The following is a 24,735-nucleotide window of genomic DNA, read 5'->3' as shown; positions in this document are numbered from 1 at the left end:
GTACATAGAAGAAAGATGTAAATGAGGTAAATAAGTATTTGCTGTATTTTAAATGATGTCAGCAGCCTAAGCCTAAATGATCGTCTACAACGCTTCTCCGTCTGTGGAGAAGTTCTCTGGTGTTCTGCTATCTCCTCTCTGCTCACATTCTAGGCTGGTGCTGAAAGCAGAGGGAGCGAAATATTGATCTGCTGGGAATCCTTGTTTGTTCACACCCTGACCACAGAACCAAATCTACCTTTCAACACTATTCTCTTCTCCTCCACCAGCAGGCTCTGCTTCTCTGTTCAGTTCGGTTTACTCCACCTTTTTTTCTATTATGTTTTGATCATTTTACCAAACTAAACTTCTTTATACAAGGAGATCACAGTAAAATGCAGAAGTTTAATATTAATATTAAATATTAAATAGATGCAGTAAACCCCCCCACCTCCTTGAACCACCACCTTAACGTGGTGGAAGGGTTTGAGTGCTTGAATGATCCTCGAGGCTATGTTGTCTGGGGCTTAAATGCCCCTAGTAGGGTCTCCCACGGCAAACAGGCTATAGGTGACGGGTCAGACAAAGAGCGGTTCAAGACACCTTCATAAGGACCACAAAATCGAGGCACGTGACGTCGCCCGGTACGGTGGAGCCAGGGTCCCACCCTGGAGCCAGGCCTGGAGTCGGGACTCGTTGGAGAGCACCTGGTGGCTGGGTTGCTCCTCGCGGGACCCGGCCGGGCCAAGCCCAAACGAGAGACGCAAGGCCATCCTCCAGAGGGCCCACCACCTGCAAGGGAAACCATGAGGGACCAGTACAAAGAAAATTGGGCAGCAGACGAAGGTGGAGACCTCGATGGCTTGATTTCCAGATGCTTAGGATGGCTCTAGGGACATGGAATGTCACCTCGCTGGGGGGGAAGGAGCCTGAGCTTGTGTGGGAGGTCGGAGACATACGTTGGAGACATAGTGGACCATGTTCTCCCCAGCTATTGTCAATGCTGCTGCCCGTAGCTGTGGCCGTAAGGCCTGCGGTGCCTGTTGCGGTGGCAATCCCCGAACCCAGTGGTGGACATCGGCAGTAAGGGATGCTGTCAAGCTGAAGAAGGAGTCCTATTGGCTGTGGTTGGCTTGTGGGACTCCTGAGGCGGCTGAAGGGTACCGTGAGGCCAAGTGTGCCGCGGCCTGGGCTGTGGCAGAGGCAAAAACCCAGGCCTGGGAGGAGTTCGGAGACGCCATGGAGAAGGACTACCGGTTAGCCTCGAAGCAATTCTCGCAAACTGTCCGGTGCCTCAAAAGGGGGAAGCAGTGCTTCGCCAACACTGTTTACAGTGTGAGCGGGGAGCTGCTGACCTCGACTGGGAACATTATTGGACGTTGGAAGAAGTACTTCGAGGATCTCCTCAATCCTGCCATCATGCATTCCCTGGTGGAAGCAGAGGCTGGGGACTCGGGGTTGGCCTCTTTCATCACCCTGGCTGAAGCCACCGAGGTGGTTAGAAAGCTCCACGGTGGCAGGGCTTCGGGGGTGGATGAGATCCGCCCTGAGTACCTCAAGTCTCTGGATGTTGTGGGGCTGTCATGGTTGACGCGCTTCTTCAACATTGCGTTGACAGTGCCTCTGGACTGGCAGACCGGGGTGGTGGTCCCCCTTCATAAGAAGGGTTACCGGAGGGTGTGTTCCAACTATAGGGGGATCACACTCCTCAGCCTCCCTGGTAAGGCCTATGCCAGGGTATTGGAGAGAAGAGTTCGACCGATAGTCGAACCTCGGCTTCAGGAGGAGCAGTGTGGTTTTCGTCCCAGCCGTGGAACACTGGACCAGCTCTACACCCTGTGCAGGATACTTGGGGGTTCATGGGAGTTTGCCCAGCGGTCCACATGTGTTTTCTTTACCTGGAGAAAGCATTCGACTGTGTCCGTCGTGGTGCCGCAGTAACGGGGACGCTGTGCCGGTCTGTTGTGGTGAAGAGAGAGTTGAGCCAAAAAGTGAAACTCCCGATTTACCGGTCGGTTTACGTTCCTACCCTCACCTATGGCCATTAACTTTGGGTCATGACCGAAAGAACGAGATCCCAGATACCAGCGGCTGAAATGAGCTTCCTCCGTAGGGTGGCCGGGCACTCCCTTAGAGATAGGGTGAGGAGCTCGGCCATCTGGGAGGGGCTCGGAGTAGAGCCGCAGCTCCTCCACATCGAGAGGAGCCAGTTGAGGGGGCTCGGGCATCTATGCCGGATGCCTCCTGGACGACTTCCTCGGGAGGTGTCCCAGGCACCGGGAGGAGGCCCAGGGGACGGTCCAGGACACGCTGAAGGGACTATGTCTCTCAGCTGGCCTGGGAACGCCTTGGGCTCCCCCCGGAGGAGCTGGAGGAGGTGTCTGGGGAGAGGGACTGGGCGTCTCTACTGAGTCTGCTGACCCCGCGACCCGGTCCTGGATGAAGCGGAAGACAACGAGTACAAGTAGATGCAAAATAAACATGTAAATAAAGTTCAAACATTGATGCTGTGTGACAGTTTTAAGTGTTATCATAACTTTTTTACTCGTTTTTGAATGCAGTCTAAATTCTATCATTAGTTAATTTCTTTCCACTGATTACTAGGAGCGCATTTGTGTTTTTTTTTTTGTTTGTTTTTTATTTAACAACCAATCACAGATCTTAGAAGACAACTTCACACCTAGCAATGGGTCAACCAAACCTCCTCACTAAGATAGGAAATTTTGTCCTTCTGGCTCAGAGTTGCTCTCAGGAGAGAACGGAGTCACTCTTAAGTTAGGAATCCTTGGCAGGAATTTTTATGCTAAGATCAGAGCTCTCTGACAGGACTCAGAGAATCTTTGTGAATAAAGGCCCTGATCGATTAATAGGACCACATAATGAGCTTCTCTCTCCAAGCTGTCACCCTAAATGATTTAAATCAAAGATCATGTTAAGGACTGGAGCGTTAAAACATCTCGTTTCCTGCTGTGTTTTTGAACCAAACTTTAGCTGTCAAAGGTCCCTAGCTTGTTGCTGCTAAAAAGCCCAAATCATCAACACTCCATGGCTGGTATTAAACGTTTATACTGACTTGCCCTTTCTTTTATAAACATTTCTACGCTGGTCTACTACTTGCTGAATCAGGTTCAAAACTTAAGTCCCGCTGCCACCTTCATTTTTAGGAAGAACCATTCTCCTGGCAACCCTTTCAAACAAGCTGTTCTGCCATTAACTGTAACACGCTGAGGCGTGTAGAGTCTGAGGTGGAGCGCTGAGGTTTTTGGCGATTTCTCAGAGCTTCATGCTCTGACGTTTGGCTGAATCTGCTGAGACATCCACTCCTGGGAAGATTGGCAGCTGTCTGAGATGCTTGTCTCTTGGGGATAATCTCTCTGTAGAACAACTGACTTTAGATAGTGTGGAGATGACCTTATATAACATCCTAGATTGATGAGAAAGGTGCAATTGCTTCTAAAAGATTACTTTAAGGTCACCTGTATGTTTGAGCAGCAAGCTGCTGAAACACTAGTTTTGGCTGAGCTACTCACGCTGATGGTCAGTATCAATTATCATTAATGACATTTGGCTGCTTCTTTCTCTCCTAAATCCTCTGGAAGCAATAGGGGTGTACTTAGATTTTCCTTACAACCTTTTCACATAGCTTCCTCTAACCTACACTAGAGGTTAGATTTAAATAATTTCAGAATGTGATAAAGATCAGACCATTTATATAACATTCTGATAGGTAAAACCCATGAACTGGAGAAGGGTGTACTTTCTTACTCCATAATATTTCAGTAGTACACAATGAGCTGTTTGAACAGCAGAGAGAGCTATTTATTTGGTTAATAAAACAAGTTTTAACAAAGCCAAAGACTGAAAGTTTTACAATGTATTTAAGAAGAGCGTACAGTTCATTGCCTGCATTGTTAATCTGAAACGTTAGAGGCATGATGTGGTTGAGTAAAACCAATGAAATCACACAGGAGGCAAATCTCAGAAGATCATTTATTTACTATACAAATCCCCAACGCCAACATAAAAAAACAATAAAGGGCTATTTGGCCATGCCCGACAGCCAGCTGAGCTTGAACAGAGACGGCGATGTTGTGTCCTCATCCTGATGAGCGAGCTGTCTGAAGAGACTGCCCGGCTGGAAGCTGTCATCACTTCCTGCTGTGGAGGACTGAGGAGCCTGGTGGAGGAAGAAGAGAAGCATCATCATCTTTGTTGGCGAGTGTCACTTAAGCTTGTTTAGTGTTAGAGACACATTCAATACAATCCAGAACAATTCAGGGAGTTAGTGCTTTTACACGAATGTAAGTCCATTCCTTCACCTTCCACCTGTCATGTTTGCTATAAAACCTTCTGTTCAGAAAGCTTTACAGCAACAACCAAACGAGTCAGAACCAGGTGACACTTTCAATGCTTCAAAGAGTAGAACCAGGTAACATAAGTCAGAAACCTGTATATGCAGATGAGCCAAAACAATATGCCCACTCACATAGGTTCAGGATTTAAGTCCTGGTTGTATAAAACTGAACTGAGAAGTGGATCCCTGTTTTCTTGGTAGGGCATGAAGGTTTAATAGCTAAAAGGCAGGTGGTCAGAATATTTTGGCCGATCAAAACAAATGAGCAATGAGTCAGATGTTACTGGTCAGATTAGGATGATTCCTGACTTGAACTGTTACAATGTTTGTATCCGGTGGTCCAATCATACAGGTTGCACCGTCTCTGTTGGTCTGTGAAACTATTCTGTTGAGTTTGATCAGAAGTTATTCTAGGAGCCAAAGCAGAGAATTTGACATTATGGATTCCAAGGCCATTCTACTGTTTCCAGCATGAGCCAAGATAAAAAATAGGAAGAATTAGTGAAGTGCACACACACTGCCATGGCACTAAATAAACCAAAACACACCCAGGCAGAAAGCCAATCTGATGAACTTGCCTGAAGGAGTCACTCTCAGAATCTCTGGGAAGAGAGACAGTGTGACAAACATCGCTTTACCCAAGTGGAACAAAAAACAACAATAACTCTGTGGCCGTCAGCAAATAAAAGTGTTCTCTCTCAAAACACACCCAGACCCAGAGCAGCCCAGGTCCCTGCAGCTACAGAACTTACCAGGTTCTGAGAAACGTCCGGCCCCCTGGAGGAGGACTTGGATTTCCGCGTGTTTGACATGCTGAGAGGCAATATTCCGAACCTGCAAAAGAAAAAACAGTCAGGGCAGGTGTTTAAGTCCAACAGTACCTACTGATCAGACACACCATTCTCTGCTAAATATCAAAGAAACAGACAAGAACCAAGAAGCAGTTATCATGCAATATCCGAGTGGAGTGAATTTCGGCTCTGATTGTTGATAAACAGGTCAAATACAGAAAGATCTGAACTTGTCATGAAATCTATCAAAACTTCAACACAAAGCCTATTTTAAGTCCATTAACAGGTTGCTATTTGATGCCCTTTTTTAGTAATTAAAGTTTAATTAAAGTCAGACAAAGATTAGAGGGGTTAAAATTTCACTTTTCCACACCCTATTCTTGATCAGCTTTGATACGATTCTAGACATTCGAGTATGAAACATTTGGCTGTTTGGGATCCTGAAACAACACAGTTCTGTAAATGGCATCTGATTGGCAGTTTGGTGAAGGGTTATTTCCAAGGCATCTGACATCCAGACATCTGTTTTAGTTTAGAATATATTGCCGAATCTGAACCGAATCATCCAAGAATAAATGAATTAAATAATTTGCTGTTTGTGATCAGTGATGCCTTAATTTCACAGCAAACAGAAACAGGAATTTCAGAAGGTCAAAAACCCTGAGTCAAGTTTTAAATCCAGAACTAAAATGCCTCATTATGTGATCTGAAATGAGTATATCTGTTAGTTAAAAACCAAAACCAAACTGAGTGGGAAAAACACTCGAGTTGTAATGCAGCAAACCAATACTAAAGGTTATCAGTCACTGTAGAAAGCTGAAGTTATAGACATGTTGATTTTTTTTAAACATAACAGAATAAGAAATATAGGCTGGAAACTCAAACTTTTTCTATACACAGTTTTTTCTCTTTTCCTCCTTATCCTAACTTGAAATGATCAAATAGATTTCCATACTTCTGACAGTGCAGGAATCCTGGGTTAGCAACATGTGCTTTGACGCATAAATGGGAATAATTTCTTTAGCGTCTGCTGAATTTAAACTACAGCACATATTTTGTTCTTTTATTGCAACAGTTTTTGAAAAACAAACATTGAAATCGGACACAATCAGAAATGGCAGGTCAAACCGTAAAGAAACCCAGAAATCTGGACCAGCCAGTAAAAGCCTGAGTAGTCCATGTCTAACTTGGGAGAGAGATTAAAACACCTAACCTATTGTTTACTCATGTAAGCTCTGACCTGATCTGACTGCTGGCCAGTGGCAGAATGTTGTAAGGTTCCTGAGAGTTCACAGTGCTGCTTCGTGGGGCAAACTGCTTCTCAGAACCAGTCAGGAGCCCAAGCAGCACCTGAAACGCAGCATCACAAGAACGGTTACATCAGAACATCAGGCACTTCTTATGATTGCTGAAGACACAAATCTAAGAACTCCTGTGGTTTTATGTCAGCATCAGATTGTTTCATGTTTGTGTTGTGATGTGCGTGTGGCTGCAGAATACCGAGGTCCTCTGGGACAGCCGGTTGAGATTGGCATTCAGTGGAGGTGTAAAAACATCCAGGTCAAAGGGGTCAATGAAGCTTTCCAGCCAATCACAGATCTTGTGGAATCTAGAAAATAAACAGCAGTGTTTCAAAAGTTACCAAAACTCCAGAAATACCTACATCAAAGGGAGCCATACTGTGACCTACTGAATCCTGGGCCTAGGCTTTTTCTTATCCATGGTTGTATTGAGTTACATCCTCAGCTAATTTCCACTAAAAGTCCCAGGATTTAAATACCTGGGATTTTTTTTTGTATCCGGATAAACGGAATCCAAGGTAATTTGTGTGTCTTCAGTTTATTTCAATTAGCCTAATAACGTATTAGGAATTTGAGAAACAAACTGCACTACTCCTCCCGTCCAGTGGTGGTGGTAAAAAGAAACCAAAGACCAAACATGCAAAGCACGACCGAGAAGACAAGATGGAAAACATACAACTGCCTTTTTTGTTTGTGCTGATGTCCTGCCAGCTGCAAGGGCTTCCTACCTTGGGTCTTGCTGGGATCTAGAGGTTTTGCCCTCCTCCAGTCTGCTGCTCAGTGTGGTGTGGAGGTATCGAAGGTCGAACAACAACTGCAAGGCTCGGTTCTGAGTTATGGGGAGGACACCCTCCTAAGTTAATGGGAGAAGAGAGAAATTCAAAGAAATTATCAAAGTTCTATCCTTTGCATCACCTCTCGTGCCGTTCCACTTTCCATGTCTTCTCAGCATTGCTACCACTACTGCAAGTTACCTTCTTATAGCCTCTTACCAAAGTATTCATTCACATCACAGCCACAAACGTTAATGTATTTTATTGGGTTTTCATATGACAGACCAACACAAAGTAGTGCATACTTGTAAGTTGGAAGGTGAATGATGGTTTTGAAACTTTATAAAAGGAAAGGATGAAACATGTGGCATACATTTGTATTCAATCCCCTTTATACTAATACGTCTAAATAAAATTCTAGTACAACCAATAGCTTCAGAAGTTGCCTAATCAGTAAACAGAATCCAGCTGTGTGTCTTTTATCATTAAACGATAATTGATTTTCTCCTTTAATCTAAAAACCACGAGTCATTTCCCTTTGTCTCCACAACTATGCACTACTTTGGGTTGGTCTATCAAATAAAACCCAATAAAAATACTTGAGTTTATTTTTATTTTGTGACAGTAGGCAGACAAGAAAGAGGGGCAGAGAGAGATGGAGACATTTAGTATAAAACCAACTTTGAGCTTCCAAACATTTCTAACAAATTGTGATTGAGCATCACTCACTCTATCCTGTGGTTGCTCTGTGAGGAGGTCATAGTGATGCAGAGCTTGAACAAGACAGGCCTGAAGCAGCTCCTGCAGGGTCGGCCGGGGAAGGGCATGACCCCCCACTCTGTTGACCTCCACGCAAAGCTGGAACAGCAAAGACTGCACAAACCAAGATGGCTGCACAAGAATCAAGAGTCAGAGGGTTTCAGATGAAACATGAGTAATCAGAAACCCTACTTCATGCTGGTGTTGGACCTCTGACCTGAACTGGAAGACTGATTTTAGATGTGACGCTGTTCCCTGCTTCAGACTCTTCTTGGATCTCCAGATCTTCCCAACTTGTTGTAGTCGTCAGAATTGCACCAGCAGACTCTGTCAGCAAAGCTGCACCAAATGTTTCCACCAGCCCCTGTCAAAGCACAGCTTTAGTGAGCAACACATCAGGATGTTATTAAAGCTGCAGTGCTAGCAAACAATCAACGGTTCATTCCAGGTATGACTGAATAAGAGGATCTATTAGACTGTGGACTACATTTCCGACAGGTTCTGACTTTGGCAAGGGCGGAGCTCCAGATGCGGTAAGCTTCTATGCTGCAGCCAAGAAGCTCCTCCTTCAGCCCCGCCCACTTGGCTTGCACTGGGCTGACCTCTGTGGCAGCTTTGGATTTGCCCAGTTTCTTGCCCTGTCTTGGGGTCCCCTTTGCTGGGGCTTCCACTGTGCTCTGTTTTCCCAGGATGCAGTGCTTCAGGCTGGGACATAGTTCACCCACAGACTGGCACAACCTGGCCATGAAAAGGACAGAGCTGAGACAGGCTGGAACAGAGTCCAGTTCAGAGCGGATGGAGGAAAGAATATGGCGAACACAGGTCACACAGCCTTCACGGAGAGCTTCCTCCACTGCCGAGGAGTCCGTGTAGCGGTTAAACGAAGAGGAGTCAGGAGGTCGTGAAGAAGACACTGTGGCTGAGATGGAGTTGGATCCTGCCAAGCACAGAATGAGAGATGGATTTCACCAGTGTACTTGCTTAAAGCAAACTATGCTGATTTAACTGGATGCTTTTGATAGTTTAGAGCTGCTTTTCTCTGTATTTTCAGAGTACATAGATACGCTCTCGCTAGATGTTATTGTCCCACTCAAATATTGCGACCAAGCAGTCCTATTGTAATATTAAGATAATTATTGTGATTTCATATATTGTGCAGATCTAATCCCAGGAGTAAAACAATCACAATTTGATACCCCTTGAATTAAGCAACATAATTCAGGAATACCTGTGTCTTGGGAAGGAAGATAGTGCTGGAGGTCATCAAGCCTGGCTTTAAGCTTTGCATCCAAAGAGGAGCAGAAGTTCTGAACACAAGGTGTCAGTGCCTGTGTCTTCATAGCCAGGCCACTCCTCTGCTGCTGCTTCTGGCACCGCTGGGGCACACTGACCCAGGCTGCATCACTCAGCAGGTCCCCTGGAGTCTCTGACCACAGAAAGGAGGCCACATCCACCTCATACTGAGCACCAGAAATGGAGACAGGGTTGCTACCTGTGGAGGACTGGATGGTTTGGCCCTCTTGGTCCCTCACAGCTGAGGTGAGGAGCTGCACCGAGATTGTTGCAATGGCTTCTGTTTCCTCTTTGGTGATGGTCTTAGGAAATGGAAAGAAATGTAACATTTGACATTACATCAACAGGCCAATTCAGTGCATTAGACACAAATCACACATTCCAAATAATAAGAAATAAATGCCTCAATGTTCTTGAAATTAGAGGAGAACACACTTGCAGGCGCTGAAGGAAGAGCTGTTGCAAGAAGTCCTCCCACACAGCCAGGGGGCGCCCTAGGAGCTGCTGACATACGTTACCCCAGTGCTGACTGATGGAGTCTGTGGATAAAAGATCCCAGACAGAATCTCGAATGGCCCCCAAACCCTTAAGACTCTTCACATAGACCAAAAGTGTCCCAACACCATGACAAATGTCCTGTTTGCAGCTGAGAACAGAAAAGTTGTTGGAAAAGCAGCAATTAATTAATCTCAGATGAAGCATTAAGGAGAAAGTTTTTAAATAAAAGCATCACAAAGACACTGTCTTTAATGACAACTCTGTTATTAACAAGGTATAGGTCCTTACAAACCTTATTCACACCCCTAAACTTTTTAACAATTTTTACAAACTTCAATTTCTTTTATTGGACTTTTAAGCCTCAGACAAACACAAAGTAGCACCGAACTGTGAATAAAAGAGAAATTATATGTTGCTTTTAACCATTTTAACAAATAAAACTCTGAAAAGAAAGGTTCTCCTTGAGGGGCAGCACAGATCCAGAACTCAGGTGGGAGAATGCATTTATAGGACATCTATCAGTCACATATTCCACCTCCCTGGAATTTATGGAAGATTAAGAGGAAAGCCATTGTTAACAGTGATTCATAAGTCCCTCGCAGTTTGCCACAAGCCATGTCGGGGGCACTGCAAACATGGAGGAAGATGCTCTGCTCACATCACTCTGAAACACGATGGTAGCAGCATCATGCTGACGGGATGCCTCAACAGGGACAAGGAAAATGGAGTTAAATCCAAGACAATCCTGGAAGAAAACCTGTTAGAGGCTGCAGAAGGCTTGGGACTGTGGTGGAGGTCCACCTTCCAGCAGGACAACCACCCTAAACATACAGCCAGAGATACAATGATATAGCTCAGTGTGGAGGTTCCTCCAGCTATTTCTCAGTGTTATTCATTTATCTACACTACTGGTCAAAAGTTTTAGAAACACTTTCTCACTTAATGGGTCTCTTTACTTTCATGACATGCAGATTCTCACCAAAGGCAACAAAACTGGGACTGAAAACACAGGGAATTATATAGTTAACAAGAAATGTAAAATAACTCTAGACATTTTTATATTTTAGATTCTTCATAATAGCCCCCCTTTGCTCTGATGACTGCTTTGCTCTCTTGGCGTTCTCTCCATGAGCTTCATGAGGAGGTCACCTGAAATGGTTTTCCAAAGAGTCTTGAAAGAACTTCCCAGACGTTCATTGAGAGACGACCAAAGGTTAATATTTCAGTCATCACAGCAAACGGCAGCTACTGTAAGGAATCTAAAATAAAAACACGTTTAATGTTCTCTTGGGATTTTTTGTTTGCTACATAATTCCATATGTGTTCATTTACAGTTTTGATGACTTCAGTGAGAATCTACATACAATATAAATAGTCATAAACATACAGAAAACCAGTAAATAAAGGGGTTCTAAAACTTTTGACCGGTAGTATATATCTTCTTTGACACCAGCACATTTAATTATAATTTCACTTTACTTGTAATATTACTTTAAAACAGTGTGTTTGCTAATATGGGCACACGCGTTTGGTGAACAACTGTATGTATGTTTAGATCATTAAATGTCTCATTTTTGCTGAGTTTTAAAGAACTGTCTGGAGGAGAGGACTTTTTATGATGCCACCAGAAAGTGGAGGAATCACTCAGCTGCTGGAAGCAGGAGACTTGACTTTGTAGACACTACCAAAGATCTCTAAATTCTAATGATTGGAAACGTTTTGTGTTCATGTTCTTTTGTTGAAGTTTTAACATTAGTGTTGTAGTTATAATTTGTTTGCTTGAATTAGTTCCCAAGGTATATCTACTGTTTGTCTTAGTGTCCCCTCCCATTTCTTGTAGGCTAGCCTTTGTGCATATATTCTATTGTGTGTTCATTGTTAGGAGGGTTTTTGTGGTTTGTTGCCTTTAGTTATGTTTTTCTTAGTTGATATTTCATTTTGGGCCCTTCTAATAGAATCTAGAGCTATTTCATTTTCCATAAACTTTTGTTAACTATTATCAAGAAAAATTAAACAGAGAAAATTTTTTTTTATCCCTTTGTCCTTCTGCCGTACGGCGTGGTCCCTGACACTCAGATCAAACCATATTCATGTTTTAGAATGGTCTAATCAAAGTCCAGATCTAAAAACCAACAGAATCTGTGGCAAGACTTGGAAGCATGGGATAAATTTCCACTGTTATGCTGATGATACTCAGCTTAATTTACCCATAAAGCCTGATGAGCCCAACCAATTAGACTACAGGCATGTCTTGAAGACATTAAAACCTGGATGACTTTAAATGTTTAAATGATAATGTTTAAATGTTTAAATTAACTTGAAATTCAGAAAACATAGATTGTTGTGTTTGGACCAGACGGTCTGAAAAAAAACAACTGCTTAGTTAATCACTTAATCTGGATAGCAATAGATTGGCCTCCGGTAATAAAGAAGCTTGGTGTTACTTTTGACCAGAACATGTAATTTAAATCCCAAATTAATTAAGTTACTAAGATTTCATTTTTTCACCTCTGGAATATTGCCAAAATTAGAAATATTCAGGAAATGTCTGGGAGTATTCCTCCTTTTCTTTCAGCTTTCCCTTTCAGAGATTGTCACATCTAGTCATCGTCTCAATGTAACCCTATCTTCTGCATCTTCTTCTCATACACCCTCTGCCTTCATGTCCTCTTTCACACCATTAATAAATCTCCTCTTTGGTCTTCCTCTAGGCCTCCTGCCTGGCAGGTCCAACAAGGCAGGAGTTCCAGCTCGTCTTTCAGTGTTTAACACTCTCTCTCTCCTAGACATACAGTGGGGAGAACAAGTATTTGATCCACTGCTGATTTTGCAGGTTTTCCTACTTGCAAAGCATGTAGAAATCTTTCATTTTTATCATAGCTACTCTTCAACTGTGACTGACGGAATCAAAAACAAAAATGCAGAAAATCACATTGTGTGATTTTTAAGTAATTAGCATTTTATTGCATTAGATACTTATTTGATACATCAGAAAAACAAAACTTAATATTTGGTACAGAAACCTTTGTTTGTAATTCCAGATATCAGACGTTTCCTGTACTTCTTGACAAGGTTTGCAAACACTGCACCAGGGATTTTGAACAACTCCTCCATAAAGATCTTCCTCAGATCCTTCAGTCTTCGGGGCTGTCGCTGGTACATGGCCCCATCCATCTTCCCCTCAATACTGTGCAGTCGTCATGTCCCCTTTGCAGAAAAGCATCCCCTAAGAATGATGTTTCCACATCCATGCTTTATGGTAGGGATGGTGTTCTTGGGGTTGTATTCATCCTTCTTCCTCCAAACACAGCGAGTGGAGTTTAGACCAAAAAGCTCTATTTTGTCTCATCAGACCACTTCTCCCATTCCTCCTCTGGATCATCCAGATGGTTACTGGCAGACTTCAGATGGGCCTGGAAATGCGCTGCCTTGAGCAGGGGGACCTTGCGTGCTCTGCAGGATTTTCATCCATGGTGGTGTAGTGTGTTACTGGTGGTCTTCTTTGAGACTGTGGTCCCAGCTCTCTTCAGGTCATTGACTAGGTCCTGCTGTGTAGTTCTGGGCTGATTCCTCACCTTCCTTATGATCACTGATGCCCCACAAGGTGAGATCTTGCATGGAGCCTCAGAACGAGGGAGACTGACCCTCATCTTGAACTTCTTCCATTTTCTTCTAATTGCACCAATAGTTGTTGTCTTCTCACCAAGCTACTTGGCTATTTTCCTGTAGTCCATCCCAGCCTTGTGCAGGTCTACTGTTTGATCCCTGATGTCCTTCCACACCTCCCTGGTCTTGGCCAGTGTGGAGAGGTTGGAGTTTGTTTGATTGAGTGTGTGGACAGGTGTCTTTTATACAGATAAGAAGTTCAAACAGGTGCAGTTAATGCAGGTAATGAGTGGAGAACAGGAGGGCTTCTAACAGGCCTGTGAGAGCCGGTTCACTGGTTGTTAGGTGATCAAATACTTATGTCATGCAATAAAATGCTAATTTATGACTTTAAAGAAAAGAAGAAAAAAAATCACACAATGTGATTTTCTGGATTTTTGTTTTTGATTCCGTCAGTCACAGTTGAAGAGTAGCTATGATAAAAATGAAAGATTTCTACATGCTTTGCAAGTAGGAAAACCTGCAAAATCAGCAGTGGATCAAATACTGGTTCTCCCTACTGTAGACATTGGCTGAGTTTCTACTGCCACTAACTGGATGTGCTCTCTTACAACTTCATGGACTTAAAAACTGTCTCAGAGTTTATCTGCTTAGCTGTGTTTCTCTCCTAGATGAGGCCACTAAAGGAGCTACTACTGACATTAACTTTTCACATTTCTTTAACATAGAACGTACTCCTGGATCAGCAGTTCTGTCTTCTGTGTGTTTGCTCTGTCTTCTCAAACCCCCAGTCGGTTGTGGCAGATGGCCGTTCACACTGAGGCTGGTTCTGGTTCTGCTGGAGGTTTTTTTCCTGTTAAAGGTGTGTTTTCCTCCCCACTGTCTCTACATGCTTATCCAGGAGGAGTGAAGCCTGCAAGTCAGTGACTCGACGCAATCTGCTGGGTTTCCTTAGATAGAAAATGTTTAACCAATTTGAATAATAAACTGAATTTGACTACACTGTCTAATAACTAGGATCAATTGGAATATATGAACATGATTTGAAATAAGTATGATTCGACTGAATCGACTTTTTAAGACAACGTGTTTTGTGTTTTGGCGTTATATAAACAAACTGAATTTAACAGAAAATGAATTGCACTGTCTGTTGTTTTGTTACATAAAATCCCAACAAAATATTGTGAGGTTTGTGGTTGTAAGGAGACAACATATATAAAAAGGTGTATGAAAACTTTGGCAAGGTGCTGCATGAGGCAGCATGAAAAATGTGGGGAGCCCTCACGTATTGATCCACTGCTGGAGGGTGTCCCGGAGCTGCTCTGTCTGGATCGGCAGAGCTAGGGTGCGAAGGGTGGGCTGAAACTCAGTGATGGATGGAGGCAGATACCTGAACCAGCTGCCTGTACTCCACTCCTCCTGTAGCACCTTTCTCCCTTTACCTGACAATACAAGAGAATTATGTTGGAGACAATACATCGAAGAACATGATAGAACTTTCTTCAATTACCAGCAACTCATATGCACCCTTAAGGATCCATACAAACTAGGGTTGCACAAAATTTGGCAAATTTATCGTTCTCACAATGTACAAAATACAAGAATGGCGAAGAACTGCTTCAACTGCAATAAATGTTACCTTAATTATAAGTACCATGTAGTCAGATTTTCTGCCTGTAATACATTTGGTGACACTTGTTGCAGCATAAGAATTTATAAAAAAGGTAAAAATGTGGAAAAGACATTAAGAAAAAACAGCTAAGTTGTTTCAATACTAAAACAACAGAAGCTGACCAGAAGTTACTTCTTCAATTAAACCTTGTTGTTGAAATGGAAATAATGAATTTAGTTTTATTCATTAGCTGGAAAGACGCATTATATGGGGTCTAAGTTTGCTAAGAATTCAAAGCAGAAAAACATTTATCTTGACTGAGATGTGGATAACTGTGCTAACTCTAGACGCACACATAAACATGAACAGTTTAATTTAATCCGGGCCATCAGAACCAAGGAGAGCAGTAGGAAGATAGGAGGGGGTCTTGTTGTGTTAGAATGACACAGATAGTGCAACTCTGAGCATTTCATTATCAAAGAGACACTCTGCAGTTAAGACATTAAGCTGCTAGCATGTAGCCATTTTATCTACCGCAGATTTTACACGTTATTGCGATAACAATGTACGTTCTCCCCTCTGCTAACACTGTAGCTGCCTGTGATGTTTCCACACTGCTATCAGCAGACTATGAACACAGCATCCCCAGGCCCTTCTTCTGATCTCCAGGGATTTTAATCATGTCTCCCTGTCCTCCACTCTCCCCACATTCACCCAGTGTGTTACCTGCTGCACCAGAGACAATAAAATGCTGGACTTATTAGATGCCAACACCAAGGAGGCATACAGATAATCACCTTTCCTTCCCCTGGACGGCTCAGATCACAGCCTGGTTCATCTCCAGCTAGTACTGCACTGTTTGATAAGAGTAATTGGAATGTATGTACCCGACTTGAAATTTGTATGATTCGATTGAGTTGACTGTGTTAAGTGCCTTGATGACACGTGTTGTGAACTGGCGCTATAGAAATAAAACTGTATTAAACTGAATTGAATGATATAAACCCGTTGTACATAGTGGACCAGCTGTGACATGCACAGTGATGAGATGGTCTGAGGAGACTGAAGAAGCTCTGAGCGACTGTTTCAGCCAGTGTTGCCAGATCTAGCGAGAGAAACAAGTAACCAGCACTATGAATACAAGCCCAAATGCCGACCCACTTCACTGTAAAACGGGCCGTTTGTAAACAGCATAAATGTATAAAATTATTATGGCATTATACATAAGTAACAGCATAATTACGCTAAACACTTTAACTATAAATATTACAAATAATTTAAATTCTTTGAATAACTTATGAAGCCTGATGAAAAGTGCATTTTGCATACATAACAGCAAAATGACAGTATACACAGTCAATAAAAAACTTTCTTTAAACTTTAAAAGAAAAGCCACACATGAACCAACTCAAACAGGTCTAGGGTAAAACCATCTTCTTTTTTTTTCAGGAACCAAATATGTAAAAATTAGCTTAAAGCCTGGCACAGATGAAAAAGGTATAAAAACAGCATTTACCTGAACAACAATAAACTATTGCTATTTTCCCCACTTATGCAACTCATTGAGACACTGTCACTCTGAGCTCTGGCGTGTGTGTGTTTGCGGTCTGCAGGGAGGAGGCCTGAGTCTGGGGACAGGGACTGGGCAAATAAACTGAATCTGTGCTTTAAAAGATTTGAATGCACCTACCCACTCCTCTGCCCTACCCAAATACACTAACCTGCTGCCACACACCACCCCCACCTCCTGTGTCCTGACACCCTCAGCTCCACCTTTCCCCATCCCCTCCCTTCTCAGGCAACCTCACCCTAAATATATATAAAGACCAAGGCTTGTAAGGCTGCTGGACTTGTTGGTATCAGCCCCAGATTGCTCAGAGATTCTGTGGACCAACTTGGTGATGTACTGCAGTACATCTATAACCTGAGCCTCAGTCTGGAGAAGGGGAGAGGACCCAGTTTACAACAACTTTCACCCCCTCTACGCCACTGCGGGTACTCTGAGCAGCTCCTTCAGCAGCAGGCTGTGGCTGCCACCGTGCAGAAAGGAACACTGCAGAAGGTCCTTCCTCCCATCAGCAATAAGACTACAATAAAAGCCTATAAATGTACTGCCAATACATACAAGTATTACCTCATTTATATCTCTTCTTTCTATGCAGTTACTGCACATATTTGTTGAAACTTTACTTTTTATATAAAGTTTATTTTTAATATTTAGAATTTATATTTTTTTGCTTTGCTTGCACTATTTGTTTTTTTAATTTATAATTTTCTTTAAATTATCATTCTCAATGTACAACTTTTTAACTCTGTCTTGTTGCTTCGACAATTTAATTTCCCCCTTGGGATATGAAGATAGTCTTATTACTTTCTTACTGGTTTTATATCTTCATGCTTCTATTTGCCTTTCACTTTAGTGTTTGTACACCTAAATTTCCTCACTGAGACAATAAAGCATATTTGTATTATATTCTATTTTACAGTATTTATTTATCACAAGTCATATTTCTAACTATACCAATATGCATATCACATAGTTTCCCAATATCATGCGGCGTGAATGAACACAGTTTTAGAGGGACAAGTGATGCCTAAAAGGTGCACCAATCCCACTAATGATGTGTTTTGGTTTACCTGTAGGAGTGGAAGAGGTTACATTCTCCAGGGTGGAGAAGAGCATACCACAGCTCAGGGCTCCCTCTCCTGGCCTGGGTACCCCCTCAGGAGGAATGTAGAAGACAGCATAGGCCTGGAAGAGCGTGGTGACCAGCAGTTCCACTAGACTACACACCTGAGCCTTGATCCCTGCACCTGGATAATAAACACTCCTATGAGTTGGTTCATCATCTCACATAAAACATGTTAAAAGTAATCATAAGCATCCTTATACCTAGGCTTCTTGGGCTGAAGAGCCTCAGATCTTGTGAAGGACAAATTTTAAAATACCTTAGTTTAGAATTAGATTAGAATTCCATATGTTTACTTGAAAATAAGGAGACTTGTTAGAATTTCTCCTCTATTTCAATAAGTCTACTGCAAAAAAACAAAAAAAAAACAGCAGTTTGGTAGCACACCGCAGCAGTTTGAGTACATGCACATGCTTGTTGACGATGTGTCTCAGCTCTGTGGTCATGCTGTCATTAGAGGGTCTTTCCTCAGCCAGAAGTAAGGCTCAGACTGCTGGAGGAGAACCTGGTGTCTCCTATTGCTTCAGTGAGGGGGGGGGGGGGGGGGGGGGTGTAGGATAATGTTTACTTGATCAGCTATTTATCACTATGCTGAGTTACTAAATCACTTCTAGGTCCAAGTTTAGTGACTGATCAAGTAAAACAACAACAAACAAAGCAATGGAAGAAAAACTGAGTGAATGAATGAATGGTTAAATATAAAATATTAATTTATACAACATAAACATTTAAATACAAACAACACTTATAACAATAAAAGCAAACTCTTTAACAAAATAAATTTAAATTCTGATAATAAAGGTAGTTTAAAAAGCTTTGCAGTGAAAGAATACGAATCAGCTTTATTGGCCAGGACTGTGAGCACAAACAAGTAAACTGGCTTCAGTTTCAAGAGCTCACAGCGCACAGACATTAGGCATAAATATATAAAGTTTCGGTGAAATAAAAGTAAAAGTATTCAGAGATAAAACTGATTTTGAGGCTCATTTATATTGAAATTACAATAGGGATGGGTACCGAATTCAGTACTTTTATAGATACTTAATGAATTCCTTCGGTACTACTGAGCTCCGATTCACGTAGTCAACCTGTACCATGTATCGGTACCTGAACGCATCATTGTGACACTGAGGGAGAGGAAGAGTGGGCGATTTTCCATGCCGGACATGAGCGTAGCATTGCACGCACAATGGCGTAATGACGTCAGTAGCCGCTGCTACAGTCAAAGCATGTCTGTTAGGAAGCGCCCAAAAGTATGGCTCTACTTTACAAAATACGATGCAGATTACGCTTGCTGCAATATTTGTGATGCGAAGTGCAAGGCCAGTGGTGGGTATAGTTCTAATCTGAGGAAGGACCTGGTTCAAAACCAGATTTTTGTCAAGGCTGAAGAGACAATTTTCGTTAGCCTTAGATCTACGGTTACAACTCCTACATTCAGCACGGTCAGCACGCCTGGATCCGTTAGCGACTCATCGTCCAGCAACATGGCTGGGTTTTAAATTGCATCACACTACGTAGTCAGTTAAGGGTTTTAATGTTGAAGAAATGTTTGAAACATCTGAGATGTTACAATACAAACAGCTGGATGCTGTTTTGATATATTCATTAGTTTATATATTGAGAAATAAATGTTAAATTGAACATTTTTGGAGATTTTATTAATAAACGAATTAACATTTATTACCACATAAACACACACAAAAGTACCGAAAACTGGTACCGTTGAGTATCGATTCTCCGGTATCGGTACCGTATCTGTTCAGATGTGAAAAGGCACCCATCCCTAAATTACAGTGACGAGTTAACAAAACTAAAATTATTCAAATGTTCTACTTTTTAGGATCTATTCTGACAATGTCAGAGACAATCTAATTACAGGTTAAACACGTTGAAAGACGCCTAAGATCTAAATAGCAACTTTAGATGAGAGAAACTGAGTGAGCAAAGTTTCTGAGTTGAAGAGGAGCCTTTATCAGACAAAATGTAGTAACTGGGTCTATGATACATTTCTATTATCACAGAATGTTTGAGTGATTTAATGTAGCAGTTTTTCTCTCATTCACTCAGGCTGCTAACAGTAAGAAGCAAAGAAGTAGGATTAAACACATTTCTGTTTCCATTCAAAGACCCAGCATATAGGCCAAGGACTGTTACATGTCCTAGATTCATTTAATATGAAATTACTTAACATCTATCCAAATGCTCTATGAACATGTCAGTATTTCTGGGTTTTGCCATATCAGTATCAAACTCAGTCCGAGTGAGTTAGGGAAGACAGGTATGTATGGGTAAAGGGAAAATGGATGAATTTGCCCCCTTATGCCCCTCCTAGGAGTGACATGTCTTTAAAAGAGTTTTAGATTAATTGCAACAGAAACACTGGGAGATCCTAATATACTAGTTAAGCCCTCATGAAATACTGAGAGAAAAGAAAACGTCTGAACAATGCAATAAAAGATTTAGGTTTGATAGATGTCTGGCCGGCTTGGAACAGTCTAATCCCAGGAAACACTTTTTACTCATCACAGCATAGGATTAATTTAAGAATAGATAATTTTTTTCCATGTGTACTAGAAAGCTGCATATGATAAAGGACTAGAGAATTGGTGAAAGATGTTTCAGATCATTCTTGATCACTCTGACCTGCATAATGACCCCAGTTCTAGGAACAGATCTAAGTGAATATCTACAGTATAATGACAACAGTGAGCAAAATCCTTGTATATTATGGGATGCAGCCAAAGCTGCACTTACAAGGAAGATTATCTTCAGAACTGCTAGAATAAAAAGTGAAAGGCCCAAACTTTATTAACTTTACATGATAAATTAGGGATCTAGAACAGACAGACTGTACTGTACAGCAGATCAAATATTAAGCAAAGGAATAAAGGAGAATATTAGATTTATGATACTATGAAGCAGGTTATGAAGCTCTTCCAGTATTAAAAGACTACTTCTTGCCAGTCCAACTGAGATCCTCAACACATGCAGCACCAAGCCAGTAGGTAAAGTTCTCTTTAAAAGTTTGGGTGAAAATGGTCAATGATTACCGTCTCTAAAAGACATAAAATGATTGAGGTGACCAGCCTATGATCCTGATTTTATGCCACCAGATACAGACAGTGGCTTTACTGCGGTATTACACCTATGTTTGTCATTACCAAAGGGTTTAGTTGTGGTGACCTGTATCAGGTCCAGATTAACAGGATTTTTACTGATATTTACAGCATCATGATTACTTCTCTAAAACAATTAATGGCTTCTGTCCAAGGGAAGTTCCAGATATTATTCAGATATCCTTGGATGCTTATAACTTAGGGAATAGCAGTTGTCCAGTAAGTAAGCTGTACTGTAATACTGTAACATTGAGTAAGGACTCTACAAACTATGTTAAACAGAAGTCAAAACAGATGGGAACCCGACTGGGCTGCTGGAAGGAACCTGGAGAACTCATGGTTGATCTTGTCCAACCATCCATCCCTTTTAAAAGGATGCTGCAACAATTATTTCACAAATTGTGGGTATCTCTGTTAGTTCAACCTTTGCATCTCTAAACACTGATCCTACCCACATCCCTCTGAAGGTAACTATTTTGCACCAAAGGAACAGTACCATGTTGTGGTTGGTTCAACAGCTGATGGATGGAGGCTTTCCTAGCCAACAGGAAGTCAGCCAGGGCCTGGCGTGGTGAGCTATCCTCCAACAGCATGGTGGACACCAGGGCCTCAGCGATAGCTTGGTCTGACACGGCCCGGCCACGCAGCAGAGACCGGCTCTCCAAGAGAATGGTTGACCTGTAGGAAGAGGCCATTTAATCGCTGGGGATTAGAAATGGACCAAGAAATCTGTTGGTAGATGGAATCTGACGATATTCAGTTTGACGTCCCCTGACCAGTGATAGCTCAATAGGAAACTCAAAAACCCAAAAAAATCTTCTGGTCAGTAAACACACCAAATCATGTTGAGCTAACCGTAACATTATTCAGTGAGGAAGCTGTTACTGAGGGACAAAATGTGAAAGCGTTTTAAGTATCAATGAGGTTTTCAATGATAAAGCCAGACTAGGAACTGAGATGTAAGAAGCTGAAAATGCCTGGAAATATCAGAGGATGTAATTACTTAAAAAATACTTTAAAAAAAATAGAGATTAGAAATCTCCACCATATCAGTGTGATCACTGGTCCTTTCCTATTTGTAGCATCGGGTAAAAAACCACTCTGAAGAAAGTTTGACCTTTTGACCCTTCAAGTACCTGAAGTGACCAGTGGTGGTGACTTGCCGGACCAGGATGGGGAAGCGGGTGAGGACAGGGCCATATTGCCCCCCTGTTGCAGCCTCCAGCTGCAGCAGACTGAGCAAGTGGCAGCACAGCAGGTACAGCTGGGTGGCTTGGAGGTACTGGGAGGCCTCCACAGCACTCCAGATGCGCTCTGGGATCTCTAGGAGGAGCTTGATCTGGGAGGCCATGGTATAGAACTTCTCCTGCCACTGTCTCTGGTTCTGCAGCAGCACACACAAACAGGTGATGGTGTAAGGATCAGATCTCCAAACTGAGAAAACCATTTACTAAAACTCTTCTGTCAATCGTATGTTGTGACACGATTGATTTAATAACCAAGATTAAAAGACAGATATGATTTTTAGTTCGGAAAAGTTGATTAAAGCAGATTTAGACTGGATCACGTATGGACCTACAATAAGTGCAGCAGAGAGATCGGTACCTCCTGCCTGGTGCCTCCAACGCAGTTTCTGCCCTGCTTCAGCGTGTGACAGTACTGCTGCATGTCCTGGATGGACTCCACCAAGGTCTCGGAGCACTGGCGCATCTCTCCGATAGTGTCGGCGGCGTCGATCAGGTCCCGGTACCGCTCCCCGACCATCTGCCTCAACTCCTCCTTCTTCTGCTCGATCTCCCCGCGGACTTTGCGTTCGACCCGGCGGATCTCCTCGGTGCTGTAACGCTCGAACAGAGCTGTCGGGTCCTTGATCTCCGAGACCCGGAGAGACAGAACAGGGTCTCCGGCCATCATTCCTCAGAACAAGTTCAGCTGATGAAGAAAATGCAACCCGGAAACAGGTCAGGGTCACTTCCTGCTTCCACGTAGCAAATGTTTGTGACATAATCAGTGGGTTGTATGTTCATTGGTCTGCAGAGCTGTCTATCGAAGATTTCCCTTGAGCAACGATCCCTCCCACCGCATGCAAAGATAAATAAAACACTGATTTAGCCGCCAGGGGACGCTGCAAAAACCTTCAGCCCAGGAAAAATATATTCAAACGTTAATATTTGTTTGGATCATTTTCAAGTCTTTTAAGATTAAAATTAAAATAAGAATTTCAGTCCACATAGATGCAACCAGACTTCTCTACTGTACTCAGTTTTTATTATTAACAGCCAGCGTGAAATTGTACAATTTAAAGGTTAGCGCATGTTTCTTTGATTCCAGTTCTTCAGGATTGGTTGGCTGTACGTTTTAGATGCTTTGCTGCAACAGACTTGAACTTAATGAGTGGTTCATTAATATGCACCTGCAAAACTCAATGAACTGTTAGAATTTCTTAAAAATATATATATTTGCCTGACACCCAGCTTCTGGGTTTTTAAATGAAAAGCAGTTTTTAATTGATGATTACGTTTATTAAGGGAAAACACTTAATAAAGCTTAATAGTTGTTCTGCTGGAGCTTGCAGTCCAGTTGGTCGGTGTCTGGGCTGGGGTTTGGGTTCCGGCAATGCCGGCAATAGTCTGGCCTGGTGCGGTTTGCCTGTCTCCATCCCCGAAGGAAGGGGTTGCTCCTCTGGGGTATCGGTGCCTGGACCTGAGAGTATAGAGTATGTATGAGGAGTGTGAATGAGTGTAAAACATCTATTGTTGTGTGTCTTTACATTGGGTGTGTGGGTGTGAGTGCTTTTATGTGTAGGTATGAGGGAGGGAATGTGTGATGTGACTGTACTGTTTTTGTGTCAGGTTGGGTCTTGGGCTGCTCTGTCTCCTAGATCAGTTTAGGCCCCATCAAATGTGGGGTGTATTTCCTCCCTGCCACACTCCGTGCCGGTAGCTGGGGTCTCTGCCCACTGGTAAATTGGTGGTCCTTGGTGTCCAGGGCTGGGTGCTTTGGTGCGTGATGGGGGCCCGCATGCCGGGCCTGGGCCCCCTGGCTCTGTCGGGCCTCTGCTTGGAGGGTGATGTGCCCCGGGGTCTCGGGTCTTTGGGTTCATGGCTGGATCTGCTCCAATGTAGACGGCTGCCGATGGGGCCTGTGGGCTCATCAGTGCAACTCCCTGGAGCTTCTGCACCGTAGCTGCTGGGTGGTTCCCCTTGGGCTCTCCTCTGCTCTTCTCTGGGGGGCTTACAGTAGTCCCAGCAGTGGTCCTCCTGGGGTTCCTGTGCTCTGGGGGCCTTTGGATGTCTGTAGGTCAGGTCTCCTAAATATCTGTCTCGGATGCGGCAGGCAGATTTGGGGCTCCTCACACTCCCTATTGCCTATATTTATGGAGAAACCTTATATAAACAAGTGCGCTCACATTTACACCCACAGGTTTCTGGATTCAGGTGTTAACACATACACAGATGTTTTATATTGCGCCGCAGTTACCAACAAATACATCTTACATTCATTAGTACAGTGCACTTTTTGGTAACATTGCTGTTGTTATATATGTTTCTGTAGGTGTAGAAGCACTCTTTTAGTATCTTGTATTCTCATCATCCTTCTTTCTCTGCTGTATTCTTCTTTCCTTCTCTCACTTTTTTGTTTTTGCCCGACCTCTCTCTCTTTCTTGCTTTTTTTTCTTTTTCCTTTTTTGTTCCGTCTCCGTGTCCATTGCAATTGAAATAATCCCAAAGCAGTGTCCAATAATGTTTTTATATTGGCACCCAGACAAAAATTCTGAGTGCTACTATGCCAGACAGGACAGGTTAAGAGAATAGAGAGTTATGAGAACATGAGAAGGATGAAAATGATTTACTAAATGTAGATTTTACAAAATCAGCAGTAAATCAAGCACTTCAGAAATCAAAGATCACAACGCAAGGGAAAGATCAGATTTGTTATAAATGTTGAGTTGTCTTAGTC

At 42.7% G+C, this 24,735-nt stretch overlaps 2 protein-coding genes across 5 annotated transcripts in view; one reads left to right on the top strand and one right to left on the bottom strand.

The window, feature by feature from the left end:
- Positions 1-24,735, top strand: part of LOC124862933 (small integral membrane protein 22-like) — a 102,555-nt gene that overhangs the window by 41,413 nt on the left and 36,407 nt on the right. Inside the window, exon 1 of one of the 3 annotated variants that reach the window (XM_047357144.1) lies at positions 22,655-22,736. The exons of 1 other annotated variant lie outside the window; for it this stretch is intronic. The gene's annotated coding sequence lies outside the window, so the exon portion shown is untranslated. Of the gene's footprint in view, positions 1-22,654; positions 22,737-24,735 lie in introns of those variants that run through there. One more of the 3 variants, XM_047357142.1, reaches the window with a different exon arrangement.
- LOC124862932 (conserved oligomeric Golgi complex subunit 1-like) lies at positions 3,956-22,735 on the bottom strand. Of its 2 annotated transcripts, XM_047357141.1 has the most exons (16): positions 22,381-22,735; positions 21,912-22,159; positions 21,272-21,453; positions 17,604-17,780; positions 14,640-14,796; positions 9,686-9,896; positions 9,186-9,552; positions 8,464-8,894; positions 8,175-8,321; positions 7,928-8,089; positions 7,154-7,278; positions 6,625-6,733; positions 6,365-6,474; positions 5,086-5,167; positions 4,912-4,935; positions 3,956-4,156 (listed from the first exon to the last, which is right to left on the bottom strand). In XM_047357141.1, exons 1-15 carry the CDS (start codon positions 22,687-22,689, stop codon positions 4,927-4,929), a joined length of 2,826 nt encoding a protein of 941 aa, XP_047213097.1. In that variant the 5' UTR covers positions 22,690-22,735; the 3' UTR covers positions 3,956-4,156; positions 4,912-4,926. The 2 variants fall into 2 exon arrangements, with proteins under 2 accessions (XP_047213097.1, XP_047213096.1); XM_047357140.1 differs by lacking the exon at positions 4,912-4,935.

This window comes from Girardinichthys multiradiatus, chromosome X (assembly GCF_021462225.1).
Source record: "Girardinichthys multiradiatus isolate DD_20200921_A chromosome X, DD_fGirMul_XY1, whole genome shotgun sequence".
NCBI classification, from domain to species: Eukaryota; Metazoa; Chordata; class Actinopteri; order Cyprinodontiformes; family Goodeidae; genus Girardinichthys; species Girardinichthys multiradiatus.
This window is presented reverse-complemented; position numbering and strand designations above follow the sequence as displayed.